The following is a 20,612-nucleotide window of genomic DNA, read 5'->3' on the forward strand; positions in this document are numbered from 1 at the left end:
ACACTGCTGAGGGGAGCAGCAGGCGGGTCAGGAGAGGTCTGCCGCACCATGTGGTCACCTCCGGCGCAGGTGGGAATCAAACTCATGCGGAAGAGGCTTTAGATTCTCAGTGCTGTGCTTTAACCCACTGCGCCACCAGGGAGGGCCATGGGCTGCCATTTTTAAAAGTTCCGATTGCCTCCTTAAATGAGTATAGTGTGGGTCGTACAAAGACTGCTCTTTCACATTTAAGAACTTGCTTTTGTATTAACTCAGTGTTATCACCCATGTTACATTTCCTGGTTTTTGTTTTTTTCTTTTCGTTTCTAGCAAGAAGATAGATTTCCTTGGAGTGTGGGGGTTGGGGAGAGGGACAGAAAAGAAAATTACATGCCAGGTGTGGTAGGTGTGGTAAAGATAGTCATCTTTCATTTTATGCAGTCTGAAAACTCACTCACTCTTCAAAGCCATTTGAAGCTTTCATTTATTGGGTAGCATTTTTGCTGTGGATTAAGTTATTTCCATGGCAGGGAGAGAGAAGTGAGACACAGGCCTGCTTATGAATCATACCAGATCACCAGCTGTCATAGGTTCTGAGCCTGATGTACAAATTCTGTTTTTCATGAACATACTCACACATTTCCACAAAACTGACACCATTTTTAACTTATCCCTCAAATATGTCTCTTGAAAGATGGCTGTCAACATTCGGTATGGTAAAGAAATGAGGGTACAGGTAGCATGAGCACACACAAACGGAGTGAGTGCCCTGGGCCCTGCCCTCAGCTGGCCTGTCTCGAGCTGCACGCGGGGCCACACCATCCTGGCAGATGGCTGCCCGGCTCCACTGGAACGCGTCTGCTCAGGAGGCAGCCAGTTCCATTTTTGGAGAACACAGATTGTTAGAAAGCTCTTTTTAAATAGAATCAAAGTTTGCTTGTCTTTAACTTTCTCCCCTTGGCTCTCATTTTGCCCAGGAGTGCTTGGCTGAGCAAGGGAGGCTCCTCCCCCTCTAGCTTCTTCACTAGCCTCTGCCAGGCTTCAGCACCGCCAGCCACACATGCCCTTGAAAATACTTGTAGTGAACACTGTGTATTATAAAGATACAAGTAACATCATCTTTAACTTTCTCATCTGTGAACAGCATTTGCTATGCTAATCTGGAATCTCTTGGGGATCGGGAGTCTCATCACCTGGGATAAATGCCACCCTTTTTCTTTTTTCCATTTTTTAATTTTGATGTGTTTATCATGTTCACTCTGGGCCTTACTTTTGCCAGACAAGGAGAGACCTTGTTATCTCGGCATGAACTTTTCATGATTCTCCAATATCAAAGCAGAGGGAGGCACCCCTGACAAGAGATCACCACCCCTGGGATGACTTAATTTCCCACAGCCACCCTCAACATGGTGTCACTGTTGAGAAGGAAGGTGAAAGTACTTTCAATGCCCCTTCTGCTTTCCACCAGTCTTGATGGCTATAAAGATTGGCACTAATGTGGGACAGATTGGGCTGCAGCTTATACAACTGTGGTTTTGCAGAAGAATGTCCTTGCTTCTGGAACTACCAAGTATTGGGGTGACAGGTTCCATGTTTGCTATGACTGTCAGGTAACTTGGGGAAAATAATATTCTTGATGGTGTTCTAGTCTTTCTGTACATTAAAATAAAAGGACAGATACAGTGCCGTTTAGAGAACACCCTGGACTACAAAGTTGGCTCAAAGCAGAGGAGCTGTAACTGGGACTGTGCTCTCTTTGGGCATCTGTGGTGATTCAGTGCTTTGAATTTGATGGCAGCCTTTCAGAGATCAGAAGGTATCCGTGTTTGCCTGCTGCAATTGACCCAAACATGGGACTAGCACAAGAGCACGTGTGTCCAGCTGAGTCTTCCAATGGTTTTCCCCCAGTTTGTGATTCAGAACTTTCTGTAATTGCTCCCTCCGTGTCACTATCGTACAAGCGAGGAAACCTCTGTGTCTTGCTGGTTCAGCCGAGACTGTTTTGAGCAGGTTGACTATATGCTGCTTTATTATAACAGAGATTAAGAGGGATTGGGCAGAAATGATCTCTCAGGCCTTTCGTCTCCAAGATTCTGCAGTCCTGGGGGGTTTCCTCTCAGGCACCATGGGACTGTGGGCCTCATTCGCCATTACAGTTGTTCTCAGTAGGTCTGAGTCAGGCAGGGGGTTTGTTTCAAGTGGAAAGCGGGTGTGGATGCTGCTCCCTGACCAAGAGCCTATGCTTGTGTTCTCTCTTTTTGCCTCGGTGCCTTGAACATTCCTCCTAAGCCACTTCATGCCCTGCTGAGTGACCTTTGAAAACAAAAATCAAAGACTTTGAATGGATGTAAGCATTATGTAGGAATCAACCCAGTGTCATAGGGTGTGTTTGGATCACAAGTGGGAGCCTGGCCAGACATTATTACATCTGGCGGGGTATGGAAAAAGGATTGGGTTTATTTAGTCCTTGACTTTCTAAGCGTGTAATGTAGAATCAGGGAAATAACTCTGGCACCAATCAGCAGTCCTTGGCCCAGCAGTGCTGTCCTCACCACTCCCCGTGGAAATGCTGGGCTGTGTGGCTCAGGCCATCCAGCCCTTTGGAGAGCAGGCTAGCAGGGTGGCCAGGGCTGGGACTCTGCAGTCCTCGACCACCCACGTTCCGCTCAGGCTCTCAAGCATTTGGAGCCTCAACAATGTCATCCAGGTAATGGAAAGACTGATCACTGTCTCCTAAAATGTTTTAAGAGTGGAATAAAGGCATTCATTGAAGAACCCTGAGAACTGGGTGAACACTGGTAGGGCTCCAAGTAAGAGTTGGAGAACAAGTGACGATCTGAAGAGGCTGAAGGTCTCTGCTGAGTCCCACACATTAAATGAGCCGGTTGGACTGGGGCGGGGGAGAGCACGAAGACGGGCTGGCGTGTGCCCCTCTGCGAAGGCTTCATGCATTTGAGAAGGTAGCCCCAAGGGTCTCCATGGGCAGACAGGGGAGATGGGCATTGGTGTATAAGCTAGGGGTCCTGATTCTGGTTTCGAGGAAGGGGTTGGAGAGGGCGGGTTCTGTTAGCAGGGTCAGTTCTCAGACTGACTCACGTGACATCCTATGTCCTGAGCGCAGTAGTGGGAACAGAAAGAGATAGGGAAGGAAGGGTTTGGAAGGGAAAACCCCAAAACCCTGTTTTGACTGGGTATGGAACCCCAAAATCCTGTTTTGACTGGGTATCAGTCACAAGTGACTCAAGGATTTTAAACCTGAAGGAATGACCAGCCCAACAACTAAGAGGATTGAGGAAGCAGGAAGAGAAACTGAGCTGTGAGGACAAGACCTGTTTTGAGTTTCAGGTGTCAGTAGGACATTGAGTGGAAATGTTCTGTAGGATGTTTCAGGCATGTAGTCTCACCTTTAGGAGACACAAACTTCATAGTACTGTTATAAAGTACTTCCTATGTCTAAGTAAATTCTTGCTGCATTGGGGACTTCTCTCCCCCACTGGGACTGCAGTGGGGACCTGATATTTCTTAGGCAACTCATCTGGTACCTCAGCCAAGTCTTCAGTCTGTGTTGTCTTGAGTACTGTTTCTCTCCACACCCCCACAGCTCTCCCTGCACAGGAAGGCCCACAGGGGGCCCTGAGACAGCTGGCGTTCATTCAGGGCCTTCAGCTCCCCTGCCAGTGTTTCCTGTCCTGCTGATGCTCCTCGCAGAGATATGTGTCCGCACTCACCCCCAAGTCAAACATAAAGCTAGTGCAACAGAAACATTCAGACCAAGACCCCAAAGTAATTTTGCATGCATTTTTCCAGTGAGTAGACGTAATCATTCTTGAGTGCTGATTTTGGATTCTGTACTCAGTGGCGGCACATGCTTTTGTTTAATCATCAACAATAAGATGGAAATGGTAGCATCTTTATTTTTTTCATGTGAAAACTGAATCTTGGAAGTTAGGTGATGTGCCCAAGAACACACAGCGAGGGATGGAACTGGAATTCAAGCCAGGTGTGCTCTGCTGCGCTCCTCCAGGAGGACAGGTCTCAATCTCCCAGGCTCAGCTCTGTACTAGGGGATCCAGCCACCCTCTGCCCGTCTCTTCTGCCCTTGCTGCAGCCACTGAAGCTGGTGGGCAGTGTTTTCTCCCTCGTCCCAGAGGATTCACTTATTAATAACATTGCCTGGTTCCTTAAGGATGAATTGAGCAAAAGCCATTAATTAAAGTGATTCAGAAGCTGGATGTCACAGGAACACGTCTCCTTTTTTGTAAAATGATTGTGCTTTGACAGCAGCAGACACGGACACTGTGGCTGCATACATAATGCCTCAGCCATCTTGGCGGCCCACTGCTTTCTGTGACACAGGCTTTGCACACAGGTATTCCCCAGAGTTGTCATCGCAGAAGCTATTCATTTACGACAGGAATGCTTATTTTTTAAAAGGGGTGTGTGTGTGTGTGTGTGTGTGATATAAAAGAATACATCGTCTGTGACCTCATCACCCAGAAATAATCACTGTTATTTTTATATCTATTATCCCATATTTACACACATTATAATCAAAATCACCTTGCATAGGTGGCTTCTTACCATTTGTAAGTACTTGCTGTCACAGTGCAGTTTGCTGCAGAACAGTCAGCTCTCTTTCTTCAGGCGCCTGATGGTGACACAGCCAGAAAAGAGGACTGCCGAGTGGGTTTGGTATCTACTTCCTGACTCATCACAGGTTGGCATGCTCACTGTATTTTGTTTATTCTATAAGCTATGTAGGAGGAGAAGCTGATCCTTTATGATGAATTTGTCTTAGAAGTAGTTGTTTTCTGAGTATGAACTTCGGTAAAGAGTAAGAAAATCAGGTGCCCTAGGGGTTAAGTCTCAGCCCTATCACTGATACAGCCAGAGTCCAGCCCCTGGCCAGGGAGCAGGCCCACATGTGGCCCACATATATGATGTAGACTTCTGTCTCTCCCACCGCTTCCCTCCGCAGTGTGTTTCAGTAAATCCATCTGTCTGCTCCCCACTCTGTCTCTGGTGAATCCTCTCCCTGCTCTGGCCTACACCCCAGTTCTATGCAAAAATAAAAAATATTTTTAAAAGGCTTTTAAAAAAATAAGAAAACTGTTGTTACTCAGCCTGAGTTAATCACATTACTTTAAATATGCTTTTGAAATAAAGTTACTCTCTAAGGAACACATTCTTCAAAGAAATACAAAGCCAAGCTATTCCCATGAACTCTGTATGTAACACATGCAGAGAAAATTAAGATATCTCTACTTGATTTTAAACATTCAACTTCCCCAACAAATTATCTCTTTACCATATTAAAACAGGGACTTTATGGGATTTCAGAAGTGCATGTATTACTCATATTTACCTTTTTGGTCTCTGTTGTATAATCTACCATTGTATGAATATGAGTTAAATATAACACATTATAACTTAGAATTCTTTTAACAAGATTATTCACCGTAAAAATGACCTGCCAAATGCATTGCCCACGTAGTATGGATAGTGCCATGTAATCTTGGTGCCAGCCACCCAAAATAAATCGGCTTTATTTTATATAATGCAGCTCCCAAGAATTTAGGATAAAGATGTAAAATAAGTCACAAAAGATTAGTGGGAGGATAATTGGAGAACAAATAAAGACAGATTGTTAAGAAGAATGCTGATGGGAAGAAAGCCAGGGAAGATCATGGGAATACTGATTCATTTTTTGCACTTTAGAAAATACAGGAGAAGCAGGTGTACAGTTACACGCGGGTGCACGGACCCCAAGTTGTTCTCTGCTGGGCCAGATGGTATCCCTGCATCCTAAAGTATCTCCCAGCAACTAGTATCTTGGTCACTTATTAAAATGATTGTTCTCTGTTTCAGTTTTCTAGAGAACACCCTTTTTTGACTAACGCGTTACTCAAGTGGACGCCTTCAGTTTTAGAATAGAGAAATGTGAACTAAAAATGACTCAGATTTAAAATTTTCTTACCATGTTTCTGCTTCCCCATATGGCATGTTCTCATTTTTAGACCCTATCCATAAGTCTCAAATGTTCCTTTTCCTGTTGTATTTTAGTGTCTGTCCCAGGGTCAGGCATGGGGTCCAGAGGGGTACTTGTTTACCAACATGTACCACCATGCTAACTGCTGAACCCTGGGGTGACAGTGAGCTGGGGACCTCCTTTGGGGGGGGCCTTGGCTCCTGTTGAGCCCTCTGTTCAGCGCTTACCCTGCTCTTGGTATAAGAGGGCAGTGGGCATCTCTCCTTGTCCTGCCTGGTCTGATTACGTCAGGGTCTAAGTGGTGGAATTAAAAGCTAGTTTGGGGAAGGCTGGGGGCTATTCTGCACAGCGCTCTGTGGCACTCGCCGTCCTTTGTCTGGAAGTTGGTCCCGTGATAGCTCCTCCAAGCTTCTGCTGCCTTCTCTTCATTTTTCTCCCCTTTCTGCTTTTGAACTCAGATTCTGAGCACCCCAGTTGTCCCCAGAGGAGCCACCTGGAGGACATTTCTTTGTAAGATTTAAGGCTGGGCCAACTACAGTTGCTTGTGGCCACAGCTGGCCTGTGACTGTTGTTTGCAGGGAATCTTGCTTGATTTGTTTTGAGGTTTCTGATTTTTCAAGCAGTACAGAAGTTGACTATCTCACTTGGACCATTCACAAGTGGGTGAGCTGGTAGCAGGCCTTGGAGTCCTCGGTGTGGCTTTGAGGCTCAGGCTGGAGCCCGGTCCCATCAGAGTCTTCCTCCTGGAGCATAGGCAAGTGAACAAACCTGTAAACTCTTACATTTTAGTGATCCGATTTGGTCCACTCAGCCTTTCTGCCCGTCCAACTGTGGAAAAGGACTCTTTTTTTTTACTGTCTGCATGAAGGTTCATTTTGCACTGATTACCCATTTGCTTTGTGACTCTTCCAGGGGTCCTGGTGTCTTAACTGCTTCTGACCCAGAGGGCAGCAGTGAGGTGAGACCCGCAGGGGAAAAGCAGGTTCATCTCACTTGAGAAAGTACCACCTGTCCTTTTCATCACTTGCTTCTTTCTCTATCCCTGACCAGAAAAGAAAACAACAGACGATGTCATAGCAGTGCACTCGATGACAGCATCCATTTGGGGTTTTGAGCGCCAGACTCTGCGCAAATACATTCCTCTGCTGTCGGTCAGTGCCATTGGTATCCTCGTATGATGTGAAAAACTGAGGGCGTAGATGCTACAGAATTGCTAAAGCAAATAGGTGTAGAAACTGGAATTAGCACGTGGTCCGGAAAAGTTGAATGAAGTCTCTCTACAACAGTCCTTTTCCAGCAGGGGAACCTGTGTTCCCCATTGCTGTCCATGTCTCCCTGGGTCCATCACACTCCTCTTTACTTAGCAGGTATCATCTTGAAATTGCATGCCTGCTGAACTTTTGCCAGTGGATTGACACTTTAAGTAATGCACCAGAATGTCATTTCTAATCCTTGCCAAGTCTTGTACACCCTTTTACATATTCAAAAATGATTGTGTGAATGGATTGAGTATATGTGTTGAGAGGTACTAAATATGTATTTTTAATTAAAAATTATAATTAAAACATTTTGAAACTTTTTCCCATTGGCATCTGTGTTACCATTTGACATTCACATTTGATAGAAAAGTCTATACTTTGAAACCATTTTTTGTCATGTTATTTGCCTGCCTGCTTACAAATGATTGGATTTTCTTAAACCAGGCTTGGAAATTCCTATGCACAGCCTCAGACATAAGGATCTAGGTGACAACAGGTCCTCTGCCTATGACACCTATCCCTCTGGGCAGGCTCCTGCCACACCCACCCTCTGAGAAGGGACGGGAGAGCAAAGGGCTGGTATGTGGTTCCGCTGACCCTCCCTCCACCCATCACCTCCCAGCCATGTGCTTCGCCTCCGGGATGGCAGCGCCTCTGTCTTAGGAGTCTCCGTTTAACCGAACTTGGAATTTTGTTTGGCATCAAGTGTTTCATTATAGAGTAAGATGCCTGGAAATAATAAAACTAAGCCTCCTAGATGCTATTCCAGATTGGGGCAGAGAGGACTTGGACGATGGTGAGGAACTCATGGATATCTCCCACACAGTCCAGCTAGTGGATCTACAGGCACTTGTGTGCCCAAAGTTTTGTTGGAAGAGGAACAAAAGGAAGCAGGCTTTGAAGGAAGAGGCTGGCATGGTATCCGCCCAGGGCTTGCTAATTGTGTACCAGCCTGCTCCTAATTTTTTGGTGAGCAATGCCGGTGATGTATGTGTGCCTCATCACCGAGGTCAACCCAGAAGGTCTGCCAGGTGCATATAAACAGTAAATGATGAGAAAGGAAACAGAGTTTATTAAGGGGGGTGGTGAATAGTAGGCCCTGATGCCACACAGAGACTGAGCATAACCTTTTCTCAGGGTGAGAAATACCATGCAGTGGGACTAGTGCTGATTTAGAGGGGTGGGTGCTCTTGGGCCAGGTGGGAGACAAGCTGTTCCCAGGGGAGTGATCTCACGTGCTGTGGCAGATCTTTGGGATCAACCCTCATTGTATGGAGGAGGAAAGGCTCTTACTGAGTTTGCTTCTGATGGTGCTAGAGCTGTCCACAAACCAGGGTATTTTTCTCTGGGCTGGATTGCCTGCAGCCAGGGTGGAAGGTGCAGATTGACCAAGATAACGGAAAAGACCTTGAATTTCCATTTTAAAAACTAGATTTAATCTACTAGGGGAAGAAAGGTCATTGGCCCAGCTGAATTTTCAGCCCTTGCCTGCTCTGTTTCTGGCAAATTCTGGTTGTCAGAAAGTTACCTTCTCCCCTCTTAGTGTCAGGACCTTACAGAGTATGGCGGTTAACTGTTGTGCCCTCCAACAGCAACAACAAAGGACTTGAATTTTATGCAAATAGAGTTGGTACCCAAAGAGACATGGCAGCCGTGGCAGCTGTCAGAGGCTGTGTTCAGTGCATTTGGAAGTGGCCAGGGAATTTATTTCCTCTTTTGGCAGATCCAGTCCCTATGTATGACAGGTAAAAAGAGGACTGTCTACCAGCAATACTTGGAAGTGAGTTAGGTTGCTTCTTGTTCTGCCAGCCTCAGCTGAACAGGCTTTGCTCCTGCCCTGTGCAATGTTCCAGGACAGAGGCTGGCCCAGGGCAGGATGACTCCCTGCTCTCCTCTCATGTCTCCCTTTCCTGTTGCTCTCCACACCTTGATCCAAGGCCTCTTGACCCTTTGTCTCCTCTGCCTTCCACGCATCTCCTCTCCAGAGCTCATCCTTGCCCAGCGTTTCATAACACACTGGAGTCTCTGTATGGCAACAGGGTGATGTGATTGAGGCAGAGAAGCAATGGTGTTTGTGCTCATCTGTTTTATTTGGACTTGACTTTGTTTATACTAAAGAGCCTGTCTCACTCTCTTGAGCTGCTCTTGAGGTTTCTCTGGCAGCCTGTGCCTAAGATGCTGCCACAGTGAGGGCAGTTGGTCCTATCCAGAGTCCAATCTGATAGTCTCCAAAAAACTGAGGTTAGATTGCCCTGCTAGGGTAGACTTGCAGTCTGTGTCACCCAGTTCAGGTGTTTCATGTTAGCATTTGTAAATATATTAAACCCAAGGTCCTCCTGACCTCTGAAGCCTGTGCACTAGCTGGTGATGTGGTATTGGTTCCTCACCGCTGCCTCATCCTTCCTTTCTCCCACACCCAACGCCAGGTGGTCCCAAACTGTGACTGTGGTATTGTCAAGTCACACAAGCATGGAATATTCTCAATGGAATAACCAGTTTGGTTTACTTACAGAGAGTGGGAGAGGAGTGAGAGTGGAGATAGCATAATTTTAAGGGTTTTTTTTTTTTCCCAGTGTTTTTTTTTTTTTTTAAAGATTTATTTATTTGTGCATACAGAACTGGGGTACAGGCCAGAGGCTCAGATGCGGCGAGAGGCTTCACCAGAGACAGAGTGGGGAGCAGAACAGGCAGATTGACGAAGTACACTGCTGAGGGGAGCAGCGGGCGGGCCAGGAGAGGTCTGCCACGCCATGTGGTCACCTCCGGGGCAGGCGGGAATCGAACTCATGCGGAAGCGGCTTTAGATTCTCAGTGCTGTGCTTTAACCAGTTTGGCTCACATCATTGGGAATATGGCTGATCCCGGGGTCAACTGCTATCACCTGGGTACTCTCTCTCTGCGCCATCCCTGCTCACCTCTGGGTCTTCAGTCTTCACATGGACCCCTGCAGTGTGGGCAGGTGCTGTCCTGTTCCCCTGGTCTGCAAAGGTGGTGTTGGGAGAGCTGAGACATGCAGCCTCAACTTCTCCCCAAGGCCCAGTGGGGGGAGGGGAGATGGAGACTGGGGTCCAGCTGAAGTCACAAGAAGAAAGAACATTTGTTGACTACAAAAGATGATAATCGGTACTGACCAGATTAAAGCATCTTAAATAGGAATATGGCACCTATAAAAAAAACCCTTCATTTTAGTATATTTGAGTATTTTTCCTTTATATATTCAGAAATTTTGATGATAAATTATAGTACCGACTTATCTCCAGATAGTGAAATTTAACCATACCAGTATGTCTAAAAACTACATACAGGCCCTCCCTGGTGGTGCAGCGGGTTAAAGCACAGCACTGAGAAGCTAAAGCCACTAACGCATGAGTTTGATTCTCGCCTGCCCTGGAGGTGACCACATGGCGTGGCAGACCTCTTCTGGCACGCCTGCTGCTCCCCTCAGCAGTGTACTTCATAGATCTGTCTGTTCTCCCTATTCTGTCTCTAGTGAAGCCTCTTGCCGCCCCTGAGCCTCTGGCCTGTACCCCAGTTCTGTATGCACAAATAAATAAATCTTTTTAAAAAAAAAATAATAAAAATAAAAACTACATACAGATTAAATGAAGAAAAGCTATTAGAAGCCAAACATTAAATATATCCTAACTTTTTAGTAAAAAGTTACCTCAGCTATTTTGTATCTTAATCAAATCGTGTCAGATCACCTGAGCATTTAATAATGAAAATCTGTTGTGATTTTTCACGGACCTCAATAATGCAGCCTAACCCTAATGGGGAAAGCCCATATATTAATAGTAGGGTTTTGTTTGTTTATTTGTTTGTTTGTTTTTTTTAGCACACATGGCATTTTAAGTACGAGGATATTTTCTTTTTAAATCTGGTTATATTATAAATTTATGTTATAAATCTATAACAACAGGTCTGTTAAAAAATAAAATGGCTTTATCCTCCAGCCCTTAAAACTTGGGACTGCTATGTGTAAATGAGTTGGCTTGAATATATTTCTGAACTATCAACTTTTTTGACATTTCATTCTAAATCTCTAGAACTCTAGCTGGTAGATGAAAGTTGGAGCAGAGTTAAAAGTAGTCTGTTATAATATCTTTTTATCTTAAAAGACTATATAAAGGATTTTGACTTTAAAATCACTAACATTAATAATGTATGACATATTCAAGCTTTTATTAGAACTCAATCTTTAATGTATGTAATTTTATTCCAGAAAGTTAAAATGTGCTTATTATCATCAATGAAAATATAACTCAGGATCAGAGATCCAATAGCTTGATGCCAGAAAATTGTCACAAAAGCTGAAAAGAATAGTTTACCTTTGAATCCAACTCTGCTGTCTGCCACTTCAGTGTTATTGTGCGCTCACAAGGAAGAAAGGCCATTCCTGAAGGCGCACGTGTTATTATTTTATTGCTCTTATTAAATGTAGATAAAGTTCATGGCACCCACTGACCTTCAAAGTGGTCGCTGTGGAAGTGACTATCAAGGAGTTTGTTACAAGACTATCAGGCCTCTCTGTTCTCAGCCTGGAGACCTGGCACCCTCTGTCTGTGGGCACACTGTGGACACCCCCTTCTGCCTGCTGCCCCAGCACCCTGGTAGCACAAAGAGAGCAGTGGGCTAGGCAAAGTGGACAGCTCACAGGGGACTCTGGGGCTCTCTCCACAGCCACAACCTCAAGAGCAAGGCGATCTCTTAAGATCCCTCCTAGATTATATAGCAGTTTTATGAGTATGAACTTAAGGAAACTGAGATGTTCTCAGAACTCAGCCTTAATTGTACAGAATCTTCGTAATTCCTGAGCATGTGCCACAGGAGACAACCTCTCGCCCTCTTTTAAAGCCAATTTCCACTCCTTCTTTGCTATTTCTTCATGCCAAGGTGTTACAGTTCATACATTATTGAACAAGCAATAGAGAAAAATCACTGCTTGCAAAAAAGTTACTTAACCATCACCAACTAGTTTGCCAGCAATTTGAAAGATTTTCTAGTGGTCACGGAGCAAATATTCTCACCCATAGTATGATTTCTCCAGAGTACTCAGCAGCAAAACTTCTATCCAAAATGCTCAACAAGCACCAGATAAATTCTGTCAGTTGGATTTTTTGATTCATTTGAAAGAAAAGCACATCATTTGAAGTCATCCCAAATCTTGCTAACACACAGTGAGACATCCCCACATGCGGGGAAGGCAGACATGGCAGGATGGAAGTGCCCTCGTGCCCCGCACAGTGCCAGCCTCAGTGCCTGGGAGACAGGGTGTGGGTGACAGAGGCAGCGGGGAGTATGGACCTGCTCTTCAATATTCCTCCTCTCCCTGGTGGGGCTGCCAACAAATTTGTGATTGGACATAAGGTGAGCTGGCCTCAAGGGCATGTGCCAGCGAAGCTTCCCGACTGGTGAGAGAGGGGTTCATTAAGTAGATGCACCAGATAGGTGGGCACCACTCAAAATGCCTTTAGTGTTTTTGAGTTTTTTCAAAACTACATTTTGGCTACTACCAGCTTGCTTATGGCAGGTAAAGATACGTAAGACATGGCAAAATGTGTGTGAGGATTTGCCTCTCCTGTGGAGAAAACTACAAAAAAAAAAATCACATTTTCTATATTAAAATTAAACACACACATTGACGTCCAAATTTTATGTTTGTTACAAGTGGAAGACGTGAGTGGCATGGGTAATCAAAGAAAAAGAAATGAACAGAAGATGTATAAAAATAAACACAGAGAAAATGGGGAACCTGGGCCTCCCAGGCTGCCTCTGTTCCCAAAGGGTGACAGCTTTACCGCTGAATGAGACGCGTGGAGTGGAGCCTGCACCAGCAGGTTGACCAGGGCCTGGGCTGCAGCCTGGGGTCAGTCTCCTCTGACCTGAGGTGGGAAGGGGGAGCCCAGTAGGCTCTGTGAGATGCACACACAGCTCACGGCCTTCTGTGCATTTGAGCCCTCCCCTGAGAGCTCGTGGCTGCCAGTAGCTTTAAGCAGTGAAGATCAGGCAAAAAAGACAGCAGTGGAGGGCTGCTGAGCCCCCAGAGATTGCTGTCATAGCCATCATATTCGAGATGGCGTGACTCTTGGTTGCAGCTTACTTAATTGTCCTCATGTAGGAAGGTCAGCTTCTCCCTCACCTCTCACCCCGACATGGTGCCCAGCACCTCATCCCCAAGTTTACCTCTGCCCATGGGCAGCCACTTGGCTGTTTCAGGTATTCTCTGCAGTAAATGGGGAAGTGCAAGTTGCAACTTGCTTGCCCACACCTTAGGATCTCCCCGTCTGTCCCAAAGACCCCTGGCTCTGGGTGTCGGACAAAATCAGGAAGTGGAGGAAGAGAGGAAACACTGCCTCAAATCAGGAAGGTTTTATTGTTACTGGAGAGGGAAAGTGATGGGGAGTTAGCACCAGGATAGACGCTTGACGCCCAAATTCGGAGTCCTGAAAACATTTCCCATAAAAATCGTGGTACGGGGCCCTCCCTGGTGGCGCAGCGGGTTAAAGCACAGCACTGAGAATCTAAAGCCGCTTCCGCATGAGTTCGATTCCCGCCTTCCGCATGAGTTCGATTCCCGCCTGCCCCGGAGGTGACCACATGGTGTGGCAGACCTCTCCTGGCCCGCCCCCTGCTCCCCTCAGCAGTGTACTTCGTTGATCTGCCTGGTCTGCTCCCCACTCTGTCTCTGGTGAAGCCTCTCACCCTCCGCATCTCTGGCCTGTACCCCAGTTCTGTATGCACAAAATAAAATAAATCTTTAAAAAAAAAAAAAATCGTGGTACGATGATGGTGCATTTGCCATAGAAATCACACCTCTGGCAGAACGGCACCTCTTCCCTTTCCTTAAAAGGGATTAAACAGGCTTCTGTTTAGACACGGGTCTGACAGTGCCACGTGTTGTACCATTTCCCTGATATATTTCTGCCTCAGTTTCCCTATTTTCAAAAATGGTGGGAATGTCCACTATGTCACAGAATTGTTATAAAGGAGAAAATAATGTAGATGTCAGTAAGATCGGGTTTCTCCTTATCCATCCCTAGATACTTTTTACTTGGTTTTCACCATCATAGTGACTATGTACGACATTGCTGTCGTGGAATAATGTTCCCCGGCTGCCAGAAGCCTGACAGACAAGCTTTCTTATTTTGGTGGCCATCTGGCTCTGGTAGAATCATGGCTCAGGGCATTCAAAGAGGACTTTGGCCTTCTGGTAAAATGCTGTCTGTGGGAAAAAAAGAAATCCAAGTCCTAACTCAGTAATAAGAATAGTCATTTCCCGTGCTCTATAATCTGAATCTGGACTCCTGTTATGGGCAAAATTAACATCCCTCAATTCATATGTTGAATTCGTAATCTCCCCAGTATCTTAGGATGAGACTGTGTTTGGTTTATGACCCATAAAGAGGTTGAGTTAAAATTTAAGGATGGGCCTTTAAGGACAGGCCCTAATCCAAAGTGACTGTTTTATAAGACAGTAAAATAGCATTCTGACACGAAGAAGGAAATCTTGGGATTTGTGACATGGATAGACCTTGAAGGTGTTATGTCAAGATAAATCAGACAAGGCAAGGCCTTCCTGGTGGGGGGTGAGTCTCAGCACTATCACTGCTACAACCAGGGAACTGACCCACGTGGGGCAGCACACCTCTCCTATCCCACCTGCTGCTCCCCCCGACGTGTACAGGTAAATCCACCTGATTTGAGCCCTCCATGGTGGCGCAGCGGGTTAAAGCACAGCACTAAGAAGCTAAAGCCACTTCCTCATGAATTCGATACCCGCCTGTCCCAGAGGTGACCACATGGCACAACAGACCTCTCCTGACCCGCCCGCTGCTCCCCTCAGCAGTGTACTTCATCAATCTGCCTATTCTGCTCCCCTCTCTGTCTCTGGTGAATCTTCTCACTGCCCCTGCACCTCTGGCCTGTACCCCAGTTCTGTATATACAAATAAATAAATCTTAAAAAAAAAATACACCTGATTTTCTCCCCACTCTGTCTCTGGTGAATCCTTCTGAACCTCTGGTCTATACCCCAGTTCTTCTACACAAAAAAAAAAATTTAAAAATTTTTAAATAAACATACACAGAAAGATCCCACCACAAGTCAAAGAAAGGACACAAGAGGACTCATCTTGGCTACACCCAATCTTGATTTACAGGCCCCAAAGTGACGAGAGAATTATTTTTTGTGGTTTAGACGCCTCAGACTGATTCTTTGTTTTGGCTACCCTAGTCAGCAGATTCATGTGTACATGAATGTGTGCATTTTATGGGTTTGAAACTAAGACAGAGATTAAATAACTTGCCTAAGAATCCAGCTATGGTTTACCCTGAAAATCCTCCCAATTATTCAGCTGTATTACCCACTCCTCCCTCGCCTGATTGTCTCAAAAACTATTTAGACCACATTAAAGCAAAACGGATTAATGTCCATGGTATGATTGCTATGTAGAATGTTTTGTTCTCTGTAGAGAAATGGATGCTCTGTTTGGACAGGAAGTGTGTCCTTTTTATTTACTTTCCCTAAAATCTAAGATGATGCCTGGCAGGACCTTGGTGGGAAAAGTAATTTATTTAAATTATTTTGTGTTTGAAAAAAGTCATCAAAGTAATGTCTTCAACAATTTATTAATGAGGGCTACTAAATTCCAGTGTCTTTTCTGAGAATATTGACACCTTTATGTTCTGAAGCCTGCTCCTACCAAAGTAATTTCTTGAGTAGCTTTGAAAAGATCTATTAAGACATTATTTCTAAATGAGGTCTTACAGTCTCTGTTGCCAGTAAACATTGCACTCTGCCGGGTTGTGTAGGCTGCTAGGCTGAGAGTTGTGCCTGCAGGGACCACAGCACGAGCAGGCTGCCTTCGGAATGTGAAGCTGCCCGTTCTCTCATGGCATAGTTAGAAATGACATCCTGTTTGAAAAGACATGGAAGGCTTCTTTCTAAGATGGAGAGGTTCAGGTTTTCGTGTAAAGGAAGTTCTTTCATTTTCAATTTGGTCCAATACCCTGTTTGTATTTCCTGTGTACCTGAGTAAAATGGTGCAGAAAGGAACAACAGAAACCACTAGTTTACAGAATTGGTGGATTCATTTGAAAATCTATGGGAGATCACATTAGTGGGCTGTCACCTCATATGCACCCTTTCCCAAATGGCGATGCTGAGAGGGACCTATCTAGAAGGCCGTCAGTCCTCTGCATAGAGAACCAGCGTGATACAGCATTTTTAATCCCTCTGGCCCTGCCTGCCTGCTGGGCAAGGAAGCTACCCTCTGGTTGAAGGAATAAGAGGAGAAAGGAGTACAAGTTATCCATAAGAGTGTTTTGGTGTTTTGAAGGCAAAAAAAAAATAAATCTGCATTTAGCTACAATTTCAATACCATCCAAATTCCTGTGTTGACTAAGAAAAGAGGCTGAAGCCATTGAAGGCATGGTAGGTGAGTCACCACTTGTCAAGAGGGCTGAAAAGCATGGCCAGTCCTTCTAGTGTAGGGGGCTGATGTGCTTTCTTCCCCAGGACTCACTGCTCAAGAAGGTGCTGGAATTTTAACCAGGTTTAAGCATTTTTACTTTAGGGTTTTAAAACCATTTTCCTCATGCATAAAAAAAATGTTTCACATTACAACTCAGCACTGACATATATAAAATAGAAGCACCAGTGGATTTCCTATGTTGATGCACACTAAGATCTTCTGTTTAACTCCTTTAAAAGACCAACACACTCATGTAGGCTGGTCCCAATCCATTATAGTGATTTTTATAACCCATTAGTAGATTTTGAGTCATAAAAAGTTCTGTTGTATGATTAGCATAACTCATTTTTCCTAATCCACCCATCACAACCTTCTATGCTATGGGAAATGTCTGCAGTTTTGAAAGAAAAGAATTTAGGAAGAGAAGAAATAAGTGTCGGGGTGCTATACTGCTATACTTAGGACCCCTACCATCTTCCTAGGGTGCGTGGTCCAGTGGAAGGCCTGATGGAGCAGGGCACAAGACTTGACCCACAGTACAGTTGGGAGGGATCTTATAATTCTTTTATTCCACTGGCAGCCAGCTGCAAGAATTCAGAGGACATGTCTTAGCCTTTATACCATGTTTTTCTAAGTATAACAAGTATTCTCTTGGGATACAATGTTACAAGCGTATCATTATTTTAGAAGCTTGAATTTTTACTATTTTATCTTTTGTGTTGCTGGTACTGTGGACTTTTTTTTTTTTTTTTTTTTTTTAATGCAGAGAGAACTGGGGTATGAGCCAGAGGTGCAGGACTGCAAGAGGATTCACCAGAGACAGGGGTGATGGGGCCAGGGTAGGGGGGGGCAGGTGGAGAGAACAGGCAGATTGACAAAGTACACTGTTGTGGGGCGCAGTGGGCAGGTCAGGCCGAAGTCTGCTACGCCATGCGGGTCAGCTCTATGGCCTGGGATGGAACTCCTTCCGAAGCAGCTGGAGCTAGCTTCATAGCGCTGCACGTTTAACTCGTTGCACCACCAGGAAAGGCCCACTCTGGAATACTTTTTTTTTTTAAGATTTATTTATTTGTGCATACAGAACTGGGGTACAGGCCAGAGGCTCAGGGGCGGCGAGAGGCTTCACCAGAGACAGAGTGGGGAGCAGAACAGGCAGATCAACGAAGTACACTGCTGAGGGGAGCAGCGGGCGGGTCAGGAGAGGTCTGCCGCGCCATGTGGTCACCTCCGGGGGCAGGCGGGGATAGAACTCATGCGGAAGCGGCTTTAGATTCTCAGTGCTGTGCTTTAACCTGCTGCGCCACCAGGGAGGGCCTGGAATACTTTTACAATTAAAAATCAGTTTTATTACTTTCCAACTTTGAGCCACTCTCCATAACAACATAGGACATTTTCTTTTTCTGTGATAACCGTAGCTGGTAACCATAATGATTATGCTCCCCCTTGGATCCTGTGGGTGGGGAGGTCATAGCAGAGGTGCAGGTGCCTGGTTAACAAACCAAGTGGCCCCTTCTACTGAGCCCTTGCTGTGTCTCCACAGGCCTGGGCAAGACAAAGAGGAAGACGAGCGCGCGGGATGCGTCGCCCACTCCCAGCACGGACGCCGAGTACCCGGCCAATGGGGGTGGCGCGGACCGCATCTATGACCTCAACATCCCGGCCTTCGTCAAGTTCGCCTACGTGGCTGAGAGGGAAGATGAGCTGTCTCTGGTCAAGGGCTCGCGTGTCACCGTCATGGAGAAGTGCAGCGACGGCTGGTGGCGAGGCAGCTACAACGGGCAGATCGGCTGGTTTCCCTCCAACTACGTCTTGGAGGAGGTGGATGAGGCTGCCGCTGAGTCCCCCAGCTTTCTGAGTCTGCGCAAGGGCGCCTCCATGAGCAATGGCCAGGGGGGGCGGGTCCTGCATGTGGTGCAGACGCTGTACCCCTTCAGTTCAGTCACCGAGGAGGAGCTCAATTTCGAGAAGGGAGAGACCATGGAAGTGATTGAGAAACCTGAAAATGACCCGGAGTGGTGGAAATGCAAAAACGCCCGGGGGCAGGTCGGCCTTGTCCCCAAAAACTACGTGGTGGTCCTAAGTGATGGGCCAGCCCTGCACCCTTCACACACCCCGCAGATAAGCTACCCGGGGCCTGCGTGCACCGGGCGGTTTGCAGGCAGAGAGTGGTACTACGGGAACGTGACGCGGCACCAGGCCGAGTGCGCCCTCAACGAAAGGGGCGTCGAGGGTGATTTCCTCATTAGGGACAGCGAGTCTTCGGTAAGTGTCTGAATCTCCAGGTCGGGGGAGGGAGAGGGAAGAAAAAGAGGGATGCCATTTTGATCTTGCATGCCACTCCCATTTCAGATTCTGCGAATATATACTTGAAATAGCAAAAAGATATTTGGGGCTCATATTAAATGCCACGAACCCCATTCTTCCGTGTGACCTATGTCAGGTTGCTCTGCTGCCGCATTCTTAGATTTGCTTTCAGTGTAAGCTCACCTACGGACAGTGGCCGGTATTCTCCTGGAGATGTATTCTTGCAGATGGGAGGGTAAGTAAAATGATTTTTAGCTGCTGAAGCTTGTCTTGCCTCCTGACTGAGATTTCCGCTTTTCTATTCTAAGGACTCCAAACACATTTTTCTCGCAGGTTCCCACTCTGTTAATGACCCTCCTGAGCCCTGGCAGTTGACTTTGCTTCTCTCTAGGTGGGAGGCACGGCAAATGTTCTCAGCCAGACAGGCGCCTGGCTTCTTACCCAACCTTTTGTTACTTGGTTTGTTTTCATTTTAAACCATGTAATCCCAAGGTCATCTCTGCCTTGAGCCGCACCACTTTCATCTTTGAGAAGCTTTTAAAGCACTTGTGAACGGAATAGAAAAGAAAAAGACAGTTCTCGAGAGAGATGAGTTTGTGTGTGTGGACTGAATGGGGTGTCTGAGGCCGCTTGACTTGCAGCAGGCCCATTTCCAGCGTAGACCAATCTGGGGTTTGTGTTCCGCATGCGTGGTTGAGTCCGTCTGCACTGACCGAGCCGCTACCCCACACAGTAGCCTTTTTGTGTGTTCACCATTTTTTTATAGACCTCTTTGCGAAAACTTCTTCCGCAGAGTCAGCGCCCCCCCCCCCCGCCCAAAATGAGTATTAAGAGTCTTTTATGATTACACTGTGTTGGTTATAGCCTACTTCGGTTTAATTTTTTGTGTACACCAGCTATAAAAGTAGGAAGCATGTACTTTGTACTCATAATTATTTTCTAATAAGGTTAATAGCACACTAATAAGTGTGTATTCAAAGCTGCTATTCACCGTCCTGAGAGGGAGCCAAGGTCACAGGAGTGTTTTTCTTCTGCGGAGAGGCAGCTGTGATCTGTTCGTTATGAAGCAGCATCGGGGGAGAGGAAACCAGACTCCTCTACCGTGTCAGCAGCTCGAGTGAGCGGCAGCCTTAGATGTGCAAGACAAGCGCACTGTGCCTAAACACTAACTGTCCGAAATCCAAGCACAGAGGCTCCCTTAGCCAGCCTCCCAGCTTATCATTTCTGGCAAAACATCACATTAAATTGTTCTCCCGTGAGGTAACCTCTGCACATCGCTTCTTATAGGTCATGTTTGAGACTTACGAGAATTAAGTTTCTTTAAGCAGAAACTAAGAGAAAACAATGGAAAACTAGTTGCAATATAAAGCGACTAGTCAGTGTTTACAGGAGTTATAACTCATAGTGCAAAAGTATAATCTTGATTTAGAAATTTTGAGTTTGAAAAGACTTCTTAAAAAGAATAAGTTCAAGCAGTCCCATTATGGAGAGACTTCTGGCCACTTATTAATCTTTCTTAATAGTTCTTGGGGAGAAGTGGACAGCCCTTAGTAAGAGGTAGATGAGGAAAGCACCCTGCAGATTGCTGGCCTCACATAAGACTGTTGTT

General features: G+C 45.8%; 1 protein-coding gene across 1 annotated transcript in view; it reads left to right on the plus strand.

Moving 5' to 3' along the window:
- The window catches only part of NCK2 (NCK adaptor protein 2), a 47,363-nt gene that overhangs the window by 17,784 nt on the left and 8,967 nt on the right, over positions 1-20,612 (plus strand). Inside the window, exon 3 of the mRNA XM_004686191.2 lies at positions 18,240-18,961. Within this exon, the coding sequence (XP_004686248.1) occupies positions 18,240-18,961 (722 nt within the window). The remainder of the gene's footprint in view (positions 1-18,239; positions 18,962-20,612) is intronic.

This window comes from Condylura cristata, unplaced genomic scaffold (genome assembly GCF_000260355.1).
Source record: "Condylura cristata isolate star-nosed mole 26May11 unplaced genomic scaffold, ConCri1.0 scaffold00020, whole genome shotgun sequence".
In the NCBI taxonomy this organism is placed as follows: domain Eukaryota; kingdom Metazoa; phylum Chordata; class Mammalia; order Eulipotyphla; family Talpidae; genus Condylura; species Condylura cristata.